This window comes from Leptonychotes weddellii, chromosome 13 (assembly GCF_054177405.1).
Source record: "Leptonychotes weddellii isolate Sample4059 chromosome 13, ASM5417740v2, whole genome shotgun sequence".
Classification (NCBI taxonomy): domain Eukaryota; kingdom Metazoa; phylum Chordata; class Mammalia; order Carnivora; family Phocidae; genus Leptonychotes; species Leptonychotes weddellii.
This window is the reverse complement of record NC_138381.1, coordinates 74,832,130-74,855,357: the sequence shown is the minus strand read 5'-3', so window position 1 is coordinate 74,855,357 and position 23,228 is coordinate 74,832,130. Positions and strand designations below refer to the sequence as shown.

Below are 23,228 nucleotides of genomic sequence, written 5' to 3'. Positions count from 1 at the left end.
CCTCAACATTTTGGAATTTCTCTTGCTCACATATTTTATTTTATTTTTTGCTCTTATAATTGAGGGCTTTTCTTTCCTATGTCTTCTTCCTGATTTGTCTGTAAGTGCTGTTGATTTGTTTACTATAGTGTTCCCATAGATTCTCTTGGGTTTTTTAGGTGTATAAGCATATACTATGAAAATTCCAATTTCTCCTGTCAAATTCTTACGCTTTAGATTGCTTTCTTTTGTCTAATGGTATGAGCAAATACCTTCAACACAATATTAAATTATAGTGGAGATAGTGGGCATTTTTACCTTGTTCCAGATTTAGTAGGAGATACTCTCATGTTTCTCTATTAAATATAAGATCCTGGTTTGGGCTGAGTTTTATATTTATTTTATCATTTTAAGGAAGTATACCATCGATTCCCGTATGATTATGGTACTCTTATCATTCTTCTATCTCTCTCTCTCTTTTTTTTTTTTTTTTTGGCTAGAATAATTCCATAGAGAGAAACATTCCTTCATCATCTGTCTTTCATTTTTTAAACAGAGAGAATAGACTTGTTTAAAGGGTTTGCATTAGAGATTTCCCCTCCCCTGTCAAATTTGTGTGAAGAAAATATTTGTACTATTTCACTTAAGAGGACAGTTTGGCTAATGTTTTTCTTAAACTAGTACCGCCATGGTTCATTTAAGGAAATCCCCCAAGAGTTGCTAAGTAATATAAAGTGCTGCATTCATGGCTAAGCGCAGCCGTTTGGATTGTGTTAACATTGGCCTAATTCTGGTGAGTCACATGTTTGATTTTAAACCTGCACTTTATTTATTAGAATGCCCCAAATAGGTGTTTTAACATTTCATTTTCAAAGTATGGATATTGAATTTAAGTAAGATAATCTGTGTTGTAGTTTTGAGAGTAAGACATAATTGTTTTCTTTCAGTGAAAGGAAACCTACCATGCAGAAAAATAAAAGACTTAAGGAGAGCTTCTATTTACTTACCTAGAAAGCATCTTCATTAATGTTCGAGTGTTACTGTATTTTGTTTCTCTGCTGATATAGCCTATATTTTCAGGGCTTTTGTCTTCCAAATGTTTTGGGGTTGATATTTAGTATACATTGCATACTCATATTAAACAGATAACTGGTGATGATAGGTAGTAGGGCAAAGGGTATTGGTTAGGAGAAGCCAACCTGATATTGAAAATTTCTCTTGGTAAAATCTAAAAAATTGGTAATTTCACAAGATAATAGAAAGTTGATTGTGTGTCTAATTTTACATTCATATTTAATGCTCAATTAGGCATCCATCATTTCTCGTAAAAAAGAAGCCAAAGCTGAGGAACTTCAGGAAGCAAAGGAGAAATTAGCCAACCTAGAGAGAGAGGTGTCAGTGAAGACAAATCAGACCCGTGAATTTGATGGCACCGAAGTTTTGAAGGGAGATGAAGTAAGTTAAGGTGTCTAATGGGACAAGGATATGAATATTGTTTTTGTTTGAAAACATTCATGTTTTTTACTTTTTTGGTTTGAATATCAGTAATGGAAAGTTAATTTTATTTTATAAAACCTATTTATTTAAAACTGAAAAGTCTTTGCAATAATATTAAGATATTCTTGCTTTTAATGACATAGATCTTAGTAATTTTATGAGATAATGTTCCAAATTTTTACTTTTTAATTAAGCAAATCTATATTGGTTTTATTAATTATAAATATTAAGTTATAAAAGTAAGGCAAAATGAGTAGGAACTAACAGATAAGACAAAAATTCATATTCATTGATAAATGTCATCCCAGAAAGGGATGAGAAAATAGTATCACTAAGTTACTCTGTCAGTAATGTGTATTTAGCCACTGGAACTGGCACCATTTAAATGATTTCATTGTAGATGCTTGTAAATTTTAAAAATACAACTCTATCTTGTGTTGCTGTATACTTAAATTTTTGAACAATGTTTTAACAGCTGTTATTTCATTTATCCTTCTGTCAGACTTGTGAGATTAGTAGGACAAGTAATATTGTCATTTGTATATATGGCTAAACTTAAGCACCAAAAATATAACACCCCATCTCATTTTCATAAAATTAGCTAAAGAAAGAATGAATAAATGAAGCAAAATATCTTGTTTTTAGTACAGCGCTTTTTTTTTTTAAGGCAAATCAAGTGATAGGTGTTATTTTAATTCCCAATCATTGCCTGTACTTTGCCACTTCTTATAGCTCATTATTTTATATTAGCTACTTAGCTATTAGGCCTCAGCAAAAACTACTTCGAAAAGCTGCTCACATCCAAACTTCATTTTTGGCTTTGTATTCAAATTCATATTTGTTACCAAATTCATACTGTTACAAATTGGCAGTGAACCTTCACTGTGTCAGACACAAATGAGTTGTTCCCACGGTACCACTTTTCTCTGTGGTGTTACCGATTGTAGCCTCCCAGTATGCTGTAAGCCTTTTGAAAAGTAGTAGATTTCAGCAGTCAGCATGTGACTGAAAAATTACTTTGGCTTTTAACATCCACTTCCAGTTTGCTTTAAGAGATGGGAATATTTTAAATGTTACTTGGAAGCTAACAGGGTGTGCTTTGTGACATCCTTGCAATCCAGTGGGGGGGCGGGGGCGTTAATTATGCAGTAATTTTGTTTTATAAGAGACCATGCTACCTCCTACCATTTTTGTCTTAAGAAAATGCTGCCCAATTGACGAGAAATACTAATTGCCGTGGTCACATTTGGCATGAATAGTGCAATGAATTTATGAATTCAGCATTAGATATTCCTTCTATGCAGATGTGAGGGGGAAAGAACATGGTGCCAACCTATTAAGTTTTATTTTTGATAAATTATAGTGAATAGGAGAAGTGTATGATGACAGAAAAAGCATACTTTTTTTAAGGGGAAAAAAGATAACTTTGGAAATGATAAGGTCAACTTAATTTTTAAACAATATCTGGTCAGAAACTGGAACAAGTCAAGTAAATCATTTGGCAGTTACTTAAAAGAACAGAAGGTATTGGGGAACATTAAGCATAATTTTGTAAAGGACAAATCTTGGTAGACCAGTTTTATTTTCTACTTTGATAAAGTGATAGACCATATGGACAAAAGGGAGGAAGTTTGTTATACTAATATTATATAATATAGTGAGGTTTCATTTGGTATCACATGGTAATCACCAAAAAATCATGTTTTTTGCCAACCATCTGTTAACACAGTTGGTGAGAGGGTATCGAGTAGTAGCATGGCATTTAGAAAGAATAACTATACCAGGAGTCACAAATAGGAGAATGAGGAAGGGGGGCCTAACATTAAGTGACCACTTTTTATACAAGGCTCTGTGCTAGATGCCTTGCAAACACACACTTCTTTACTTCTTATATTCTTGTTATTGTTATTTCCATTTTACAGTTGAGTGAAGCTCAGGGGGATATAGATGCACTTATATGTAATAAGTGACCAATCTGGGATCCAGGTCTTTCTCACATATTCCTATTGACCTTGAGCAAATCACTTCTCCATCTATAAAATGGGAGTGATTGCTCTTCACTGTCATTATGAAGAACACACGAACTAATGGATGTCAAAGCTTCCAAGAAACTGGAAGGCTCAGCCAACATATAACATCTGGCATCTGGAAGTCATCATTCCTATGGGCCTCATGTTACTACATGTGTGAAAGACAGTATAGTGGAGTGGTTAAGGGCATGGGCTCTAGAATTTGGTTGTTTGAGTGCATCTCCTGGCTTTTTCATCTTACCAGATGGGTAACCTTGGGCAGCTCCTGTAACCTCTTTGTGCTCAGCTGTAAAATGTGACTGTTATCACTGTATACCTCCTAGAATTATAATTGTACAGATTGAGTTAATACCTGAAAAGTGCTTAGAATAGCACGAGCACATACTGAGTGCTCAGTGTTAAGCTCTTGATATTTTTATATTTTTGTCAGTCATTTGAATGAAGAATTTGAAAGCTAAGAATATAGTTTACAGCTTAAAACTTGAAATTAGTATTTCCTAAACTGGGTGCAATTCAGTAGAAATAAATATGAAATAGTTTTTGTTTATGGATACATAATTTACACAGACTCAGAATGGGATAACACTAATGATAGTCATTTTGGCTGCTATTCACTGAGCAGTTACTGTGTGCTCAATCTTTAAAAACATATCCTTGATGACGGTTGCACAATGATGTGAATATACTTAATGCCACAGAGCTGTACACTTAAAAATGGTTAAAAGGACAAATTTTATACTATGTGTGTTTAACCACAATAAAACATGCATGCAGTATATCCTAATTCATCCTCTCAAAAAAACCTGTGAGGTAAATATTATCTCCATTTTGTGATTGGGGAAATAGGCTTAGAGAAATTTAAGTAACTTGCCTAAAGTCACAGTTAGTGAGTTGCAGAGTAAGGATTTGAACTCAGGTCTAACAGTCACTAACTGTTAGCTTGCTAGAATATGTGCTGCCGAAGCGAGCACACTGTTAGCTTGCTAGAAACTACGACAGCCATTTGGATGTAAACCTTCGTTCCTTGATTATCCCTATGTGGTTGGTTGATAAATCTTTTCTTGGAAAAATTTAGGAATGTGACTGTGTTAATACTACACATTTAGTAATTTATATTCCTTTGTCATTTTCTTTTTAGAGGTCAGCTAGCAGTTTTTAAAGTTCGGTATTGAAGTATGCATTTTGATGCTTCCTACTGCTGTTAAAGTTAATATTCCAGATGTTACATTTCATCTGAGAATTTAGCTCTTCTGTTTGCAGATGACAAGTGCTACAGGCATTTGTTCTTCATTAGACTTTTTCATTAGTATTCCCTGGATGTTTCTTATTAATAAAAGGTGAAGTGTCTAAAAATGCTCCTCTTTTTCATTGTACTTTGGTTATCACTTGAACATTTTATTTTCATTGTATTGCCTTGCTTAATTATGGCAGTAGGCACAGGAATGTGTTTATCTCTTATTGTGCCAGACTTCTGACATGGGTAGGAATTTCTTGAACTGTTGAAATTATCTTCTCAGTGGTAGAGATTTTCTTATCAGTCTAGTCTATCTTGATTTCTTTCTCTTCACACCAGTATTTGGTAGGTGATAAGAAGGTTAAATTTAGACACTATAGTCTCTTAACATAACTAAAAATTGATGATAATGAATGTCTGTTTTTTTATATCTTGAGGTTTTTTATATTGGATTTTAGTATGTAATAACTAAGTATAGGGACGCCTAGGTGGCTCAGTCAGTTAAGCTACTGCCTTCGGCTCAGGTCATGATCTCAGGGTCCTGGGACTGAGCCCAGGATTGAGCCCCACATTGGGCTCCCTGCTCAGGGGGGAGCCTGCTTCTCCCTTTCCCTCTGCTGCTCCCCCTGCTTGTGCTCGCTCTCTCTCTGTGTCAAATTAATTAATTAATTAATTAATTTTAAAAAACCCAAGTATTCTCAAAGAATTGTGAATGCTGTCATCTCTGAAAGCAGTTACCCAAAAATGCCATGGAGCTTTGTCATTGATACCAACCTGTTTATTATTCTTATCAATAATTTAGATTAATTAATAGTTAATGTTTATTATGCAGTTACAATGTGCCAGACATCATCCTAGGCTTATTATATACATTATCTCATTTATTTCATTGAACAACTCTAAGAGATAGTTATGATCATTATTTCTAGTTTTTACAGATATGGGGACTAAGGCACACAGAGGATATGTGGTAACTTACCCAAGATCACATGGCTAGTAAGTAGTAGTACCATGATTTGAATTGAGGTGGTCTCCCTCCAGAACCCTTAGTAATTTTCACATGACAGGAAGCTAGAAGGAATAGTCAGCCTGAGAGAGATGATAGAATTAGGGTTCAAAGTCATTTTGGGAGGCAGGAGCTTTGTGCTAAAACAAACAAAATGCCATTAATAGGATTATGAATACAGTGTTGTAGAATTTGAGTTTTGTCTACCATCTCAACATACCACCCATGAGTAATGCAGCATCAGAAAACAAATTATTATACTCTATTAAGAAAAATGTAATATCCTATTTATGGTGAAATTATGCCTGGAATACCGTTTTACATTTTTGGCATATGTTTTAAGAAGGACATAGTCAAGGCAGAGTCCAGATGAAGGTAACCAAAATGGATAAAAAGTCTGGCAATTTTCATAGAAAGAATTGATTAGGTATTAACTGAGAACAAAAAAAAGGCATAATAGAATTACACTTAAATTTCAAAAGGATTATAGAAAGGATGGTGTGCATAAAAAGAGTTAACATACCAGGCCTGAAACTGCTATTCTTAGAAAATCTTATTTGCAAGATTGGCCCTTGGCTGGCATCTAGGAACTTGGAATTTAGAAAGATTCCCTCCACTCCCTGATAAGAATTGCTCACTGTGCCTAAACTGTATATACAAAGAATGTGGTTTATTTTGAACACCTGCTTTCCTTCTCAGAGCCTGAACTTTTGGTAAGGGCTAGACAGAGAGTATGCCTCCGTGACCAGACCAAATGCCTGCGTGCTGAGTCTCTAATGAACTTACCTTGTTGGCAGCATTTCACACATATTGTTATAACTCATTGCTGGAGGAATTAAGGGAGAAGACTCTTGGAAGCTTGCCCCTGGTTTCCTCTGGATTTCACCCCATGTTCCTTTTCCCTTTGCTGGTTTTGCTTTTATGTTTTCATTGTAATAAAGCATTGCCAAGAGTATGACTATATGCTGGGTTCTGTGTGTGAGTCCTCCTAGCAAATCATTGAACCTGGGGATGGTCTTGGGGACCCCTGACACAGATGGATTAGTATTCTTCTTATTTGTTTGAGAGAAGGCAGAATTAGGACCAATGGTGAGAAAGAAATACTTGATTGGCTATAAGGGAAAATTTCTACAACTTAAGCTTTCTTCAGTAGTTAGGCAGGCTGCTTTGGTGAAGTAGAGTGCTCCACCATTTAAAATATTATGACAGGGCGCCTGGGTGGCTCAGTCGTTAAGCGGCTGCCTTCGGCTCAGGTCATGATCCCAGGGTCCTGGGATCGAGTCCCACATCGGGCTCCCTGCTCAGCGGGAAGCCTGCTTCTCCCCCTCCCACTTTCCCTGCTTGTGTTCCTGCTCTCACTGTCTCTGTCTCTGTCAAAGAAAGAAATAAAATCTTTAAAAATAAATAAATAAATAAAATATTATGACAGAAGCTGGATGAGGGACATTTTATTTTTTTATTTTTTTAAAAGATTTTATTTATTTATTCGAGAGAGAGAGAGAGAGGCAAAGGGAGAAGCAGACTTCCCGCAGAGCAGGGAGCCCGATGCGGGACTCGATCTCAGGACTCCGGGATCATGACCTGAGCCGAAGGCAGACGCTTAACCATCTGAGCCACCCAGGCGCCCTGAGGGACATTTTAGAAGTAATGTGTGCATTTAGTAGAAAAAAAGATTGGACTGGATCAATGTTTTGGATTTTTTTTAATCTTAAAAAATATGATTATACAAGTAATACCTGAATATGTTCTTGTGGTGTGAAAATCAAACAACACACATAAAGTCAAAGTCTTCCTTGACTACCTCCCACCCCCAATCCGAGTCCCTCAGCCCCTTTACCAGAGAGAAACCCCTGCTTCCAGTTTTGTGTATCCTTTCAGCCTTTTCTTTAAAGATAGTCATAGATAATACTGTTTTATGGGTTTTTAAAAATATAAATGGTTTTATTCTGTGTGTATTGTACAACTTGCTTTTAATAAAATGTTTTGGAGATTTTTCCATGTCAGTAAATGAGGAGGTTAAGAGAATTCTATGGAAGTTAAAAGAATCAGCTCTGGAGCCAGAACACCTGTGTGCAGATCTCTGCTCTGCCACCTATCAGCCGAACTCCTCTGTGCCTCAGTTTCCTTGTCTATAAAGTGGTGTACCTGCTGTGGAAAACAGTATGACAATTCTTCAAAAGCCAAACACAGAATTACCATATGACCCAAAAATTCCCCTCCTAAGTTAGAATCCTCATGTGGTTTTCTCTTAGGACTTTCTAAATGCAAATTATTGCAGTTATTCTAAGTTATGATAACTTGAATTATTTGGACAGGATTTTAAGTATTAAAATAAGTGACCTTAGTTTTCCTTAATTTGGAGTGCTTTTAAAATGTTTGCATAGAATTATCTAACTTTATGCAGGATTCAGTGTAAGAAGGGACATAAAAACAGTATTATAGCAAAGTGTAAGTTAATGGTCATACATTTGACTCTGAGTTGTTATAAAAGATTGCTGTAGTCAGTATGATGTTTTTAAGGTAATGTAATAAACTTAATTAAGGAGCATGTCTTCCAGAATAATACCCCTGTTATTTTTCCCCAGCTCATACTCCATGACCCTGAAATGTACTCCCATAGTACTCTGTTCCTGTGTGTTGTACCATAGAACACCTTAAGAACACTTGTTCAGGGCGCTTGGGTGGCTCAGTTGGTTAAGCGACTGCCTTCGGCTCAGGTCATGATCCTGGAGTCCCGGGATCGAGTCCCGCATCGGGCTCCCTGCTCGGCGGGGGGTCTGCTTCTCCCTCTGACCCTCCCCCCTCTCATGTGCTCTCTCTCTCTCTCATTCTGTCTCAAATAAATAAATAAAATCTTTAAAAAAATAATAATAAAAAATAAAATAAAAAAAGAACACTTGTTCAGTTTCTGCTTCCCCTAAGAAAGCAGTAAGCTCCACGGTGGCAGGGGCTTATCTCTTGTTCACCATCATTTACTTAATACCTGGCATGTAACAGGCACTTAGTAAATGTGTGGAAATCTGAAAGTATATAATGTAATCTAGATATATGTATGTTTTTCATCAGAAAAGTGATAATATTAAAAATGTCTTGGCACTTCTTTGTAGGCTTCAGTTGATAGGAAAAATTACTTATATTAACTCTTTGTCTTAACTGTAGTTGTATATTTCATTGTACAAAGTTTTTTTATTTTTTTAAAGCTTTTATTTATTTGTTAGAGAGAGAGAGGGAGAGAGAGAGAGTGTGTGTGTGGCAGGCAGTGGGAAAAGCAGGCTCCCCACTGAGCAAGGAGCCCGATTTGGGACTCAATCCCAGGACCCTGGGATCATGACCTGAGCTGAAGGCAGACGCGTAACAGACTGAGCCACCCAGGCATCCCAGATAAAGTTATTTTTAGATACCTAACCACAAACCTAAATTTGCCATTTAAACTGTTAGCCTCCGTTAATTCTTTGGTAAGTACAAATTTTGCTATTTCATAGGTGGCAATCTGAGTGTGATGACTATCTCTCTTAATGGAAGAGCAAAGAAGAGATTCTGTGCCTCTTGTAGTAAGTCCCACATAGCTACTGATCTTTCCCATCTTAGTCATTTTGATATCTCTGAATCTCTCCTTTAACTATTTGAAAAAGCAAACAAAAAAATCAGCCCTGATGATGCAATGCTGGTACCCTTCCTAGAGCTGTCATTCAAATGAATGCATGCCTTTTGGTTCTGAACTTTTTTTTTTTTTAAGATTTATTTATTTATTTATTTTAGAGGGCCCAGGGGAGGGGCAGAGGGAGAAAATCTCAAGCAGACTCCCTGCCGAGGGTGGAGCCGGATGTGGGGCTCGATCCCATCACCCATAAGATCACGACCTGATCTGAAACCAAAATCAGTAACTCAACTGACTGAGCCACCCAGGCGCCCCAGGGTCTGAACTTTTTTATAGTAACAAATGAACCTCTGGTTAAGGTTCCGTTGGTACTTCATGCATTGAAAGGTCACTCCTGGTTAATGCTGTATGAGTATAGAGTCCATTATGTTTTGTTCCCTAACCATTACAAGAAGCTCACCTGTTTTGCAGTTATGACTGCTTTAAAAATGTGCTTTGTCAAATAATGTTTATAAGAAGTTTTAGAAAGATCCCACCAATTCATTCTACAGCTACCGATAGAAATCCTAGAGCTAAATTGCAAAGATTATGAAATCTTCTTTAAATACTTCAAAGAGAAGCACAGTGAAGATAAGGGAATCCTGGCAAGGTTTGCTGCAGCTGTCAGATCCCGAAAAATTAGGAATCAAATTTTGACACTTGTAATTGAATCATCCACCCTTCTAAGTGAGCCCAGGCAAACCTGTGATATTTTTAGAACCTTTCAAGTCACATTACACCCTTTAGAGTTCATAGCAGGACCCGAGGCCCCTAAAATTTCCCAAGAGATAGAACAAAACAAAATCAAATAAGTCTGGCTCAATTCACTGTAATAGAAATAGTATATTATGCATGCAATCTAGCTAGCCACAGTTGCAGCCCAAAATTTGAAAACTTTTCATAGCAAAATGTTTTGAGAGTTAACTGCTTGGACAGCAGTTGAAAAATCCATTATGTCTAATGTAGTAACAGCTGTGTGGTGGTGATTTGATTTATAATAGAAGCTTAGAGACCTTGATGGCATGATTAACTGTGTTTCACAGATGGATGTTCCTGTGCCACAAGTTTCATTTAAGTCTCATTTAAGACATATGATAAGCATATAATATGCAAGTTTCATTTAAGACATATAATAAAACATATCATAAGCAATATATATGCTGGTATATATACTCTCTCAAAAGAATTAGCAATTAACTATCCACTACCATTTATGGGTAATTACATTGCTTATGCTTTCTAATTTATTTTTTAATTTTTTTTAAGATCTATTTATTTATTTGAGAGAGATTGCAAGTGAGCACAGCGGGGAGGGGCAGAGGGAGAGAGAATCTCAAGCAGACTCCACGCTGAGTGTGGAGCCCGGTGGTGGGGGGGGTGATCCCAGGACCCTGAGATCATGACCTGAGCCGAAATCAAGAGTCGGACACTTAACCGACTGAGCCACCCAGGCGCCCCCAAATTTTCTAATTTAAAGCTAAAAACCTAATACTAACAGGTTGCAAAAGTTTAGAATTATATTTGTATGTGTGTCTGTGTTGGCACTAGTTATGATGGGTGATTTGAAGACTATCATTTTAACAGAAAGATTGCTTTGAAACTTTTTCTTGCCTTAAAACAAATATCTGAGACCAGACTTCAGGGAGTCCAAATGATTTATTCAGCATAACATGAAAAGACAGTCTCTTCGGGTTTTCTACAAGTCTGAATTCAGACAAAATAGAAGACACTGACAAATGGGTGAAAAATTCGTGATCATTGGTCATATTCATGCTACTCTTGAACAGTTGGTGTTACCTCATGTGACACCTAACTCTCTTGGGTCTTTTTCTGTAGTTTTCCATGCTTAAAAATCATTTGATGAAGTAACTGACAAAGATGTGATTTAATTAAGAAATGGAAAATAGCATGCATATTGGACTAACAGAATTTGAGGACAAAAGTACTCATTCTAGTCCAGTTTTTCCAACTTGCTGAAATTTGGTGAGTTGTATTAATTTCTCTATAGGTTTCCTTTTCTGTAAAAGGGAAATAGTGCTTTTTCAAAAAAATAGATTTTTGTGGTTCTTGACAATATGAAGTATTTATTATATGGTTGTCTTGTAAGGTCCTCGCAGCTAATTACTGTGAAAATAGTTTTCATGCCAGATACTGAGGTAGAAAATTTGCAGCGGGAGCAGAGAGATGCTTGTTTCTGCATAAATATCCAGATTGATACCTGGAATCTAATAATGCTTTTGAGTTCCAGATAAGCTTGAAAAGCATTTGTAAATGGTTATATACTTAAGGAAATAAGCTGCTTTGTCCATTTAAAAAGCTAGCCCAGATTTTGATCATTACTATTAAAGGTTCTAAGACATATTAAATGGTAAAAAGAGAAATAACATCTGGCAAATTCCATTTTGATCACAAAGGAATCTGTAAAATTAGTCCTGAAGCTAGAAGCTAGCTAGCTCTATAAAGCTTTAATCTTATTGATCTCAGCATTTAAAATGATGGCTGTTCTTCATAAATGACAAATTTAGGTAACAAATGTATATTGGTCCAAATGATTAGTAATAGCTGCTATAATGGACCTTCCTGCACAGTGGCAAGCTTTCTAGTTCACTTTAATGACAAATTTGCTTTATTAACCTGCTATAGTGAGCTATAGAAAGCTTTTCCTTAATGTTCCAAGAATCTGTTGCTTATCTCCTATGCCAGAGTTCCTTTAAAGATTATTTTAAAAATATTTTTAAATTAAGTATTTAAAAAATAAATCCCAAAAAAGTCACTCATAACTCTATCCACCCAATACAACAGCTATTTTTATTTCTTAATTCTCTCCCAATCTTGGCTTATAAATATATATATATATTCAAAATCTTTACATAGTTGTACTGAGATTATATAGATTTGTCATTGCTTGCAGTAGTAATTATTCTGTTTTTTTAAGATTTTTAAAAAATTTATTTATATGAGAGAGAGAGAGAAACAGCATGAGAGGGGAGAGGATCAGAGGAAGAAGCAGGCTCCCCGCTGAGCTGGGAGCCCGATGTGGGACTCAATCCCAGGACTCCAGGATCGCGACCTGAGCTGAAGGCAGTCGCTTAACCAACTGAGTCACCCCGGTGCACTAATTATTCTATTTTAGTTCTAAAGAGCATCCATCACACATAGATTTTTACTTTTCTGCTTAATTACTTGACGTTTCTTTATTTCTTTACTATTTAGAAGAAACAGTTATCATCTCTTATTTTCTAGGTACTCCTTAACTACATTCAAACAGAGTGATAGACATTATTAATCATTATCCATTATTCAATTTTTATAGAATTTTGGTATATTTTATAGATTTTATTTAAAAACTACCTAGTTTTATTTTAGACAAATAATCATTCATTTTATAATGGTAACATTGTATGTTTTGATTCTCAGAGGTTCTAAAAAACCCTTTACACGGTAATAAAGGATTTTCAAGAATTGGCTACCATATGGTGACAATTATGGTTATTAATAATTGCAAATGTTTAGGTCAAGAATTTGCTTTATTAAACCATTGTGACATAATTAATTATAACAATGATAGCTCCTATTTATTGAATGCTACACTAGGCATTGTGCTAATTGCCTTACATACATTTTCATATCACTCTGAGATAAGTATTGTTACCTCCTTTTTTTTTTATTTCAATTGAATTGATATATAAAGACAAAACAGTAATTGCCTAAGGTCACTTTAAGTGGTGGAGCCAGGATTTGAAATTACATTTCTCTGACTCCAAAGCCTATGATCTTAACACCTCTCTGAACTGCTTCTGTGACCTTGTTGTACTGCTCCTAGGACCTTAATGATTAAGTCCTAAATGAAATTATTTGTGACTTTTTGCTCATATAAATTGTTACAACATGGAATTATGAGTGAATTTAATTTTTAATACTCAAAGTCTATTCAAAATAAAATCTGTCAGCTGTTAGGTTTTTGTTGGTGATGGGCTTTCTTTGAGGTGGGTTGTACTTTTAATTTAATTACTCTTTTTTTAGATTGATACAAATATATAGTTTAAAATAGTACTACAAAGCTTATAATGAAAATAATGATCCCCTTTCACATTCCCAAGTCATGCTTCCTTGAGGCAATCTCTCTTAATGCCTTTGGTTGTTTCTTGTAGTATTTACTTCTACATTTCTAAATAGCATGTTTGTGCTGAAACTTAAAATTTTTTTTCCATTTTGGATATACTACCATAGGAGATGAGGATTTAGCCTACACTTCTCATTCCCTGTCTACCCCCATACCCCATCCTTCCATTCATTAGAGCCTCCCTATGATAATTTTTTTTTAAAGATTCTATTTATTTATTTGACAGAGAGAGACACAGCGAGAGAGGGAACACAAGCAGGGGGAGTGGGAGAGGGAGAAGAAGGCTTCCTGAGGAGCAGGGAGCTTGATGCGGGGCTCGATCCCAGGACCCTGGGATCTTGACCTGAGCTGAAGGCAGACACTTAACGACTGAGCCACCCAGGTGCCCTCATTATGATAATTGTAGAAACACAGTTTACAGCTGAGCCACGTAGTATACTATGATTACATATCCTTGTAGTCTTGTACACTTGTACACTTAAAAAAAAATTAATACTGACCTATTTTTTTTTGTTTTTGTTTGGTTAGTTTTTTCATGTACCTATCACCCACTCAGCTCCAGACCTTCTGATAGAACTGTACAATTTATCTTAATATGGCATATGTCCATACACAGTAATCTGTTAATTATATTTTGTAAACCTTAGGTGTATTCTTTTTGGAGTCCCTCTCATTCTTCTGTTCCAGTCGGAAGATTTATATCTAGACTTGCTGTGAACCATAGGCTTGCTGTAAACTGTAGTCTGGGGCTTCATAGTCATCATCCTGAAAATTCTTTAACCATTTTCCTGTTTGGGATCCCCTGCTTTCCACATCCCAAGTCTTCTCTTTCTTGGTTTATTTCCTTGTTGTAATAGAGAATGTTCCTGAAAAAGAGGGACTTGGAAGGTACATTTTTGAGAATCTTGCTTGTCTGAAACTGTCTTTATTCCATCTGTGTTTATTCCATCTTGTCTTTACTCCATTCCATACATGATTGATAGTTTGATGGAATGGTGAATTCTGGTTGAAAATCTTTTTCCCTGAGAATTTTGAAGACATTGTTCTGTTGTCTTCTAGTGTTCAGTGTTGCTGTCTGAGGCAGTTTTAATTCCCATTCCTTTGATATGATCTTTTATTGTTACTATTCTTGTTATTTTACCTCTTCTTGAAACTTTTGGGATTTTCTCTTTACCTCTGATTTTCTAAATTTTTAAGGTTATGGGCTTAAATAATCTTTTCTTCTTTCATTGAGCTGGGAATTCTATTGGTCCTTTCAATTTAGAATCTTATATCCTTCAGTTCTGGGAGATTTTCTTGTATTATTTCTTTCTTTCTTTTTTTTTTTTTTTAAAGATTTTATTTATTTATTTGACAGAGAGAGACACAGCGAGAGCAGGAACACAAGCGGGGGGAGTGGGAGAGGGAGAAGCAGGCTTCCCGCGGAGCAGGGAGCCCGATGCGGGGCTCGATCCCAGGACCCTGGGATCATGACCTGAGCCGAAGGCAGGCGCTTAACGACTGAGCCACCCAGGCGCCCCTCTTGTATTATTTCTACTCTTTATAAAAAAATCTGGGAGTGCCTGGGTGGCTCAGTCGGTTAGGCATCTGCCTTCAGTTCAGGTCATGATCCCAGGGTCCTGGGATCGAGCTCTGAGTCTTGCTCTCTGCTCAGTGGGGAGCCTACTTCTCCCTCTCTCTCTGCCTGCTGCTCCCCCTGCTTTTGCACTCTGTCTTTTTCTCTCTGTCAAATAAATAAATAAAATCTTTTTTTTTTAATTCTCTTCTTCTGGAACTCATTGGTTAGATTTGGGACCTTCTATATTGATTCTTTAATGTTTATTTACTTTTCAAAATGGTTCATTTTTAAAAATGTGTTAAGTAAAGGTAGGTGACAATGTGTTTATATGTGTGTGTGTGTGTATCATATGTGAAGAGTAAAGAACAATGAGATCATGAACATATACTTAGCACTCAGCTTAAAAAAAGAACCTTTGAGGTTCTCTGTGTGCCTCTCCTTTATCCTATTTGATTTCCACCCCTCTAAGAGGTAACCACCATCTCAAGTTAGGTATTTGTCATTTTCTGACTCTTATTTGCTGTTTGACCACACATTTGTGTCCCTGAACTATATTGTTTAGTTTTCCTAAGCAATACTAATGGAAGCATACTCTGTATATTCTGTAACTTGCTTGTTTTGCTGTACATTATTTCTTGAACTTAAAATTGTTTACTTTCACTGTATATATGTAGTTGAATATACAACAATTTGTTGTGGCTTGTTTTCCAGTTTTTTGCTATTGCAGTGTTTCTGTCAACATTCTTATGTATGTGACTATGAACAGAATTTCTCCAGAGCAGTGTTTAACTTTTTTCACAATATGACACTTAAAAAAAATTGATCATTGTTTAGCATACTGAGGTAAAAGGACAAGGCTGCGTACAGCTGAGGGTGACTGGCTTGGGAGTTCTTTATAGTATCTTGCCCAACTGCTGCAAAGTCTTAGTGGATTACTATCTTGGCATACACTTAATATTTGTGCCACGTGAGTGCACTGGAGCATACTGCATTTACGAAGCTCTACTCTGGAGCAGTTCTATTCAAAGAGTTGTCTGAAGTCCTGTTTTAGACCATAAACTGTTAGTTACTAATCCATGACCATATAAGTTGAACAGAAGCATTTAGAAACATTTATAGTAACGTGATGTTTCCTAAATATTTTTATTGTTTTATTTAAGTATCTACAAATGATTAGAAATTTTTAAAACTGCTCCATCACCATAGGTAAGTTTGAGAAGCCCTGCTATTTATTGGAGTGGAGTTGGTGGGGCATAGGCTGAACACAGTGTCAACTGAAGTAGATATGAAGTGTTTTCCAAACTGTTGTTCTAAATTATAAATCCTCCATTTCCTGTGGTATACAGGTATTCCACTTCTTCCATATCTTCACCAACACTTAGTATTGAAGGACTTCTTTTTGCTAATTGGGTGGATGTTAAAATAGTATCTTACTGTGGTTTTAGTTTGTATTACTGGTTACTAATGAGGTTGAGCATCCTTTAATATGTTTATTGGTCATCTTGGATTTCTCTTCTGCAAAGTGACTATTCAGGTATTTTATCCATTTTTCTGTTGGATTATTTGTCTTTCACTTATTGATTTATAGGTTTAATTTATATATTTTGGATACAAATCCTTTGTTGGTTTAATGTGTTACAAATATGCTCTCCCAATTTGTGATTTATATTCCTAATCTCTTAATATATACTTTGATGAACAAAAGTTCTTGATTTTAGCCAAGTTAAGTTTATTGATCATCTATTTTCAGTTTGTGCTTTTTGCGTCTTGTTTAATAAATCCTTTCCTATCTCAAAGGTATGATGATATTTTCTTATATCCTAAAAGATGTTTATCTTTCACATTTAAGTCTGTAATCCAGTTGGAACTGATTTTTATATGTTATGAAGTAAGGGGTCCATTAATTGAAATTGTGTTCTATTCCCTCAAGTTTGCCACAGCAGCAGTCTACATAAACAAAATCCCTTTGAGAGCTTTAATAATTTTAAAAATACATAAAGCTTTCCTGAGACCAAAAAGTTTGAGAATCACTGTTACAGATCCACAGGAAAAATTAAAAGCTCCAATAAAAAAATGGGCCAAAGACAGGCAAATCATTAAAAAAAATTCCCCCAGATGAATAATGAACATGACCAAAAAAGTGAATTTCCTTAATAAAAAAATGCAAATAAAAAGTAAAATACTATTTTAATTATCAAGTTGACAATGATTAAAGGCACTATAAATAGCCTTTGAAGGGCAGTTTGACAAAATATATCAAAACCTTATTTCCTTCTGACCATTTCTGGAAGTATGTCCTATAGAAATTGTTAAGAATGTTTCTGAAGTTTCTCGGGGCGCCTGGGTGGCTCAGTTGGTTAAGCGACTGCCTTCGGCTCAGGTCATGATCCTGGAGTCCCTGGATCGAGTCCCGCATCGGGCTCCCTGCTCGGCAGGGGGTCTGCTTCTCCCTCTGACCCTCCCCCCTCTCATGTGCTCTCTGTCTCTCTCATTCTCTCTGTCTCAAATAAATAAATAAAATCTTTAAAAAAAAAAAAGAATGTTTCTGAAGTTTTAGCTTCAATATATTCATCATGGTTTTTTGTAACAACTTGAAAATTCAGAAATAACCTAAAATCCAAATGATAGTGAGAAGAAACTTCCAATGGAGGAAAAACATTGATAATGTGTTTTCTGTCCTCTAATTTCATCCAGCGTAGTGGATCCCTTAGACTGCTTTGATGGCCACCTATTGCTTAATTGTACATAACTATCATTAATCTGGCCCTGACTACCCTTCCCTTAGGTAGTTTGTCCTGTGAATGTCAAATAATAACCAATTAGCATAGAGCATATTGAGTAATTGGTGGGTTTGTTCTTCTACCAAAAATATTGATAGCTTTTAGCTTTTAAAAATAATTCTGGAGCACAGCATGATAAAGAAGGGAAAAAGTGGCCTAGATAATACAGAAGATAGCAGATGAACAGAGTTGATTTCATTTTGGGCACTTTGCCCAGGACACTTTTAATAGAACATATAGTTACTCTAGGGATTCTGAGTCTGTGGTTATGTCAGGCTTACACATTTATTCTTTAAAAGGAAAAATTGCAAGTTATTGGACTCTGGATACATTGGTATGACTTAAATTTTTAAACCATTCCTATAATCCAGCCATTGATAATTTGCTGTGTGTGGGCTGGATTCCTTACTATTAAAACTAACTTAATCATGGAGAGAAAAATATTTTGAACTTCCTTCTTCTAAAACACAGTGGGTTCTTCATTTCTTTCAAAGTTTAAGTCAAGTATTAAAAGATGTCTAAACTAGGAATTAGATGGTTATTTTTATGTGAAGAATTTTTTTTTTAAAGATTTTATTTATTTATTTGAGAGACAGAGAATGAGAGACAGAGAGCATGAGAGGGAGGAGGGTCAGAGGGAGAAGCAGACTCCCCGCTGAGCAGGGAGCCCGATGCGGGACTCGATCCCGGAACTCCAGGATCATGACCTGAGCCGAAGGCAGTCGCTTAACCAACTGAGCCACCCAGGCGCTCCTATGTGAAGAATTTTTAATCTCACTATTGTTGCGTACTGAAAAATCAATCAATTTGAAAATTGATTGGATTTCCAAATAAGGAAAAAAATTACCTAAATTTTAGAAATGCTGTGCTTCCTATTTAACTACCTTACAATTTAGAATTATTGCCCTTATGTTTAGCCTTAAAAATTAGGAGGAAAAATAGCAACATGGTAGTAGAACTTACATTGGAATAGAGGCTTCAAGTGAATTTTTCCTTTTTCTGTTTTCCAAAATTTCAGTAATACGTTAATTACTATTATTATTTAGAGGGGGGAGGGGTAGTGAGAGAGGGAATATTAAGCAGGCTCGGGCGCCTGGGTGGCTCAGATGGTTAAGCGTCTGCCTTCGGCTCAGGTCATGATCTCAGGGTCCTGGGATCGAGTCCCGCATCGGGCTCCCTGCTCCTTGGGAGCCTGCTTCTCCCTCTGCCTCTCTCTCTCTCTCTGTCTGTCATGAATAAATAAATAAAATCTTTAAAAAAAAAAAAAAAAAGCAGGCTCCACTCCTGGCACAGAGCCTGTCGTGGCGCACGATCTCAAGATCATGAGGTAAGTCGAAATCAGGAGTTGGGATGCTTAACCTGTGGAGCCACCCAGACTCCCCTACAAGGTAATTCTTTGAGAATCTTAGCCTTTTTAATACCCAATCCTTTTAAAGGCTAACTTGAGAAGAGTTATAAATAATTTTATAAATAATAAAAGTAATGGGGCGCCTGGGTGGCTCGTTGGTTAAGCATCCGACTCTTGATTTTGGCTCAGGTCATGATTTTGGGGTCAGGAGATCAAGCCCCACGTTGGGCTCCATGCTCAGCACAGAGTCTGCTTGAGGTTCTCTCTCTCTCTCCCTCCTTCTTTTATCCTCCCCCTGCTCACACTTCTGTCACTAAAATAAATTTTAAAAATCTTTAAAAAAATAAAATAAAAATTTCAAAAAAAAAGAATTACCTTGTATTAGGTAAAATGGAAACTTGTTTTGAAGTGATGTGCTTAAATATAACAGGCCAAATTCTTACTTGGAAATTTTCTTTATAATGTAGTTAATAAAAGGATGGAGTAGGAAGAAAAATTATTTTATATAGTAAAAAAAATCTGAAAATTATTAGTATAATGGTACATACGAGGAAGGATTTTTTTTTTTTTTTAAGTATTATGTTCTGTTTCAGAAATACCAGAAATTTCTCAACATTTGCTTCTGGCATTTGCTTCTTATATCAAGCAATACTTTTTATGAGCCAGGATCTTTACACCTTCTGTTTCCTCTACCTGGAATGTTCTTCTTTGCCTCTTCCTCCTTCCTCCAACACACTCTTACTTCTTCAGTCTTGGCTTAAATGTAATTATTTTGAGAAGCTTGCCATAATCCACCTCCCCTAAATCCCAAGACCCACTTTTTTTGCTTTCATCCCAACCCAGGCTAAACTCTTTTATTATTTACTCTCAGGACCGCTTCATTTCTTCATAATGTTCACCATGGTTGTAAACCTCAGTTCAATGTTTGTTTTTGCCACTATTTCCTTAAGCTTGGTAAGGGCAGGACTTCTGAGTATCTTGTTTAGAGTGTTATTCTCCATGTCTGGCATAGTGCCTAGTACATAATAGTAAGTACTGTTTATCAAATGAATTACTTTAATTCCTATTCATTTCATTTGCTTTTCCAAACTATAGTTGGTATTACTTAATAGTGGGGTCTTTCCATTAGAGTAGTTATAACTTTATATCATTAGTAGGTAAATAGCTGAATTAAGCAACTGTAAACTCCCACTAAGTTGGAATATTCTTAGCTTTTTAAGGTTTGGGATGAGTTTCATCCCAATGTCTCAGATGCTTCTTAGTGTATATGGTCAGAGTACATTTCTTAAATGATAAATAGTAGCTACAAGTGTTAACTATTCTGGTTGGCTATATTAATCTCAGTAGATGCAGTGCTACCATAATAGGACAGTATGCAAGAGATATCATGATAAGATCACAGCCAGAGTGGGTTTCCTACTTTTTCTTCTTCTTCTTCTCCTCCTCCTTCCTTTTTAACCTTTTTACTTTTATAGGGTTGAGTTTCTGGTTTTTTAAATCCTTATTGGTAAGGCCCAAAACAAATAGCTTTTATGTAAGGATTTACAATATTTAGATGGGTCCAAAAACTAAAATCTACACAAAATATTTTAATTAAGCAGTTAGTCTTTCCAAGTTTTCAAATGAAACTAAGTAATTATTATGTACTTGTGATACCCATGTTGGACAAGAGACAATAAAATTTTTCTAGTACAATGAGGTTATATATGTTTAGCAATGACTTTTCTACTCATGAGGTTATATGCTGTATTCTTTTATAGTTCAAACGATATGTCAGTAAACTTCGAAGCAAGAGTACAGTTTTCAAAAAGAAGCATCAAATAATAGCTGAATTTAAAGCTGAATTCGGTCTCTTGCAGAGGACAGAAGAACTTCTTAAGCAACGTCATGAAAATATTCAACATCAACTGGTAATACAATATTATCTTGCTGTGCTAGAAATATAAATGCCAGGAGGTTTATGGGTTATAGCTGTATACTGAGGTCATTGTTTTTACTGAAAACACCATAAAGTTATTAATGTTTTCTGATTAATTACAGAGATATCATATAAACTTATTATTTTTTACTTATTTTAAAGATTTTATTTATTTTATTTTAGAGAGAGAGAGTGCACATATGTGTGAGCAGGGGTGGGACAGAGGGAGAGGGAGAGACTCTCAAGCAGACTCTGTGCTGAGCACAGATCCTTATGTGGGGCTTGATCTCATGACCCTGAGATCTTGACCTGAGCCAAAACCAAGAGTCAGATGCTTAACAAACTGAGCCACCCAGGTGCACCCTCATTTATTTTTTAATGTAGCAGTAAACACTAACTTTTTCATGTGTGCTGACTTTGGGGTTGAATTCCAAGTAGGTTTTTCTTTGATTAGCTAGTTAATATGAGAAAAATTATCATACCAAGAGAATGACTATAAAATATTTATTTATCATGGCCTGCTGGGCAGAAATTTCTAAGCAACTACTTCTGGAGCTCTGGAAAGAAATATCTAGGAAAGATACCATATGGAAGTTTGCCTGCAAGCTTATACCTTATGTATTTGTGCCTTAGTTTTCAGAAAAGAGTTAAGCCCAGAGTAGTCCCTCTAACAGCAAAATCTCTCATCGTGGACACCAGTTCCTCAGAATTTTCTTGATTTGGATTTTTGTTCCTTTCACCCATGGGGAAATTATTTCATCAGGATGTTGGTTTACCAGCTAGCATTAATATGGTGGATGTGAATGAAGTTTCAACCAGTCATGGTTAGCTGGCAATATGAACTTTGTGTCTCATGCTGTTGAATATTGTTTGCATCTAGGGAACTTCAGATAGAAAATTTACTGTGCATAATGGCACTACTTTCAAAATTGATAAATAGTAATTATGTTATTGTTCACTTCAAAAATATTTTCCAATTTCCATTATGATTTCTTTGATCTATGGATTATTGCTTAAAACCAAATGTTGCTTAAAACCAAACATTTTCTAGTTACCTTTCTGTTATTGACTTCTACCTTATTTCCACTGTGACCAGAGAACATTCTGTGTAATTTTAGTCCTTTGAAATTTGTTGAGTATTGCATTATGGTCCAGCAAATGGTCTCTTTTGGTAATTGTCCCAGCACAGTTGAGAAGAATGTGTATTCTGCAGTTGTTGGGGATGGTGTTCTCTATATGTCAGTTCAGTCAACTGTGTTAACCATGATTTCAAATCTTCCATATTCCTATTGAGATTTTTGTCTGCTTATTCCATAGTTATTGAGAGAGGTGTGTTAAAATCTCTATGATTATTGCTTTGTCTGCTTCTTTTTTTAGTTCCATCAGTTTTTTCTTTACATTTTTTCTTAAGTTGGGTTCCTTGGAGCAGAGCCTGAGAGGAAATACTTTGTACAAGTGATTTATTGAGGGAGGGAGTGCCTTCAGAAGAAGGGGAGTGAGGGAAGCAGATAGGGCAGCAGAAAAGAGCCAAGCAAGGATGTAGTCCTGATTAGACAGCTTCATTTTGATTCTGTGAGGAACTTTGGAGGTCAGAATGCAGTGTGAAGTTGATTACATCTTGAGGCAAAGGGCCTGGCCTTTTTACTCCCATATCGGTCAGTCAGTGGCTGGTGGCAGGATGTAACCTCCTAGCCCAATGGGAGGGCATTCTCTGGAGAAGGGGGCAACTGTGAACCTTTAGCAATCAACAACTCTCATGGCAGGTTGCAGATGAGGTCTGAGTGAGGCACCAACAACATCCATTACAATCCATCCCTTGTAATGCTGGGATCTACCTGTTGCTCATGTTAAGTTGACTCCATTTAGGTATAGCTTCTACAGGATTCTAGTTGGTCACAATTTCTAGGAAAATTTGTAGGAGGAGGGTTAATAGGACAAATGAAAACTCTCAGTGCTGCATTTGGTCCCAAGGGCATAGTAATACTCAACATCTTCTTCCTTTACCATTCTAGATTTCCCTCATGTTTGGCTAGCACCTTCACTGGTCTAAGTGACTTTCTTGGTGGGATGACCCAGCCCCTCATCTTTAAGAGGTGTGAGACTCTAGGAACCATGACC

The 23,228-nt window shown here is 36.1% G+C and overlaps 1 protein-coding gene across 14 annotated transcripts in view; it reads left to right on the top strand.

The window, feature by feature from the left end:
• Window positions 1–23,228, top strand: part of IFT81 (intraflagellar transport 81) — a 177,339-nt gene that overhangs the window by 124,199 nt on the left and 29,912 nt on the right. For 12 of the 14 annotated variants that reach the window (XM_031031935.2, XM_081802266.1, XM_081802263.1 and 9 more), the window contains 2 exons: window positions 1,288–1,434; window positions 20,953–21,102. In XM_031031935.2, the coding sequence (XP_030887795.1) occupies window positions 1,288–1,434; window positions 20,953–21,102 (297 nt within the window). Of the gene's footprint in view, window positions 1–1,287; window positions 1,435–11,219; window positions 11,367–20,952; window positions 21,103–23,228 lie in introns of those variants that run through there. The other 2 variants (XR_014139809.1, XM_081802270.1) reach the window with 2 other exon arrangements.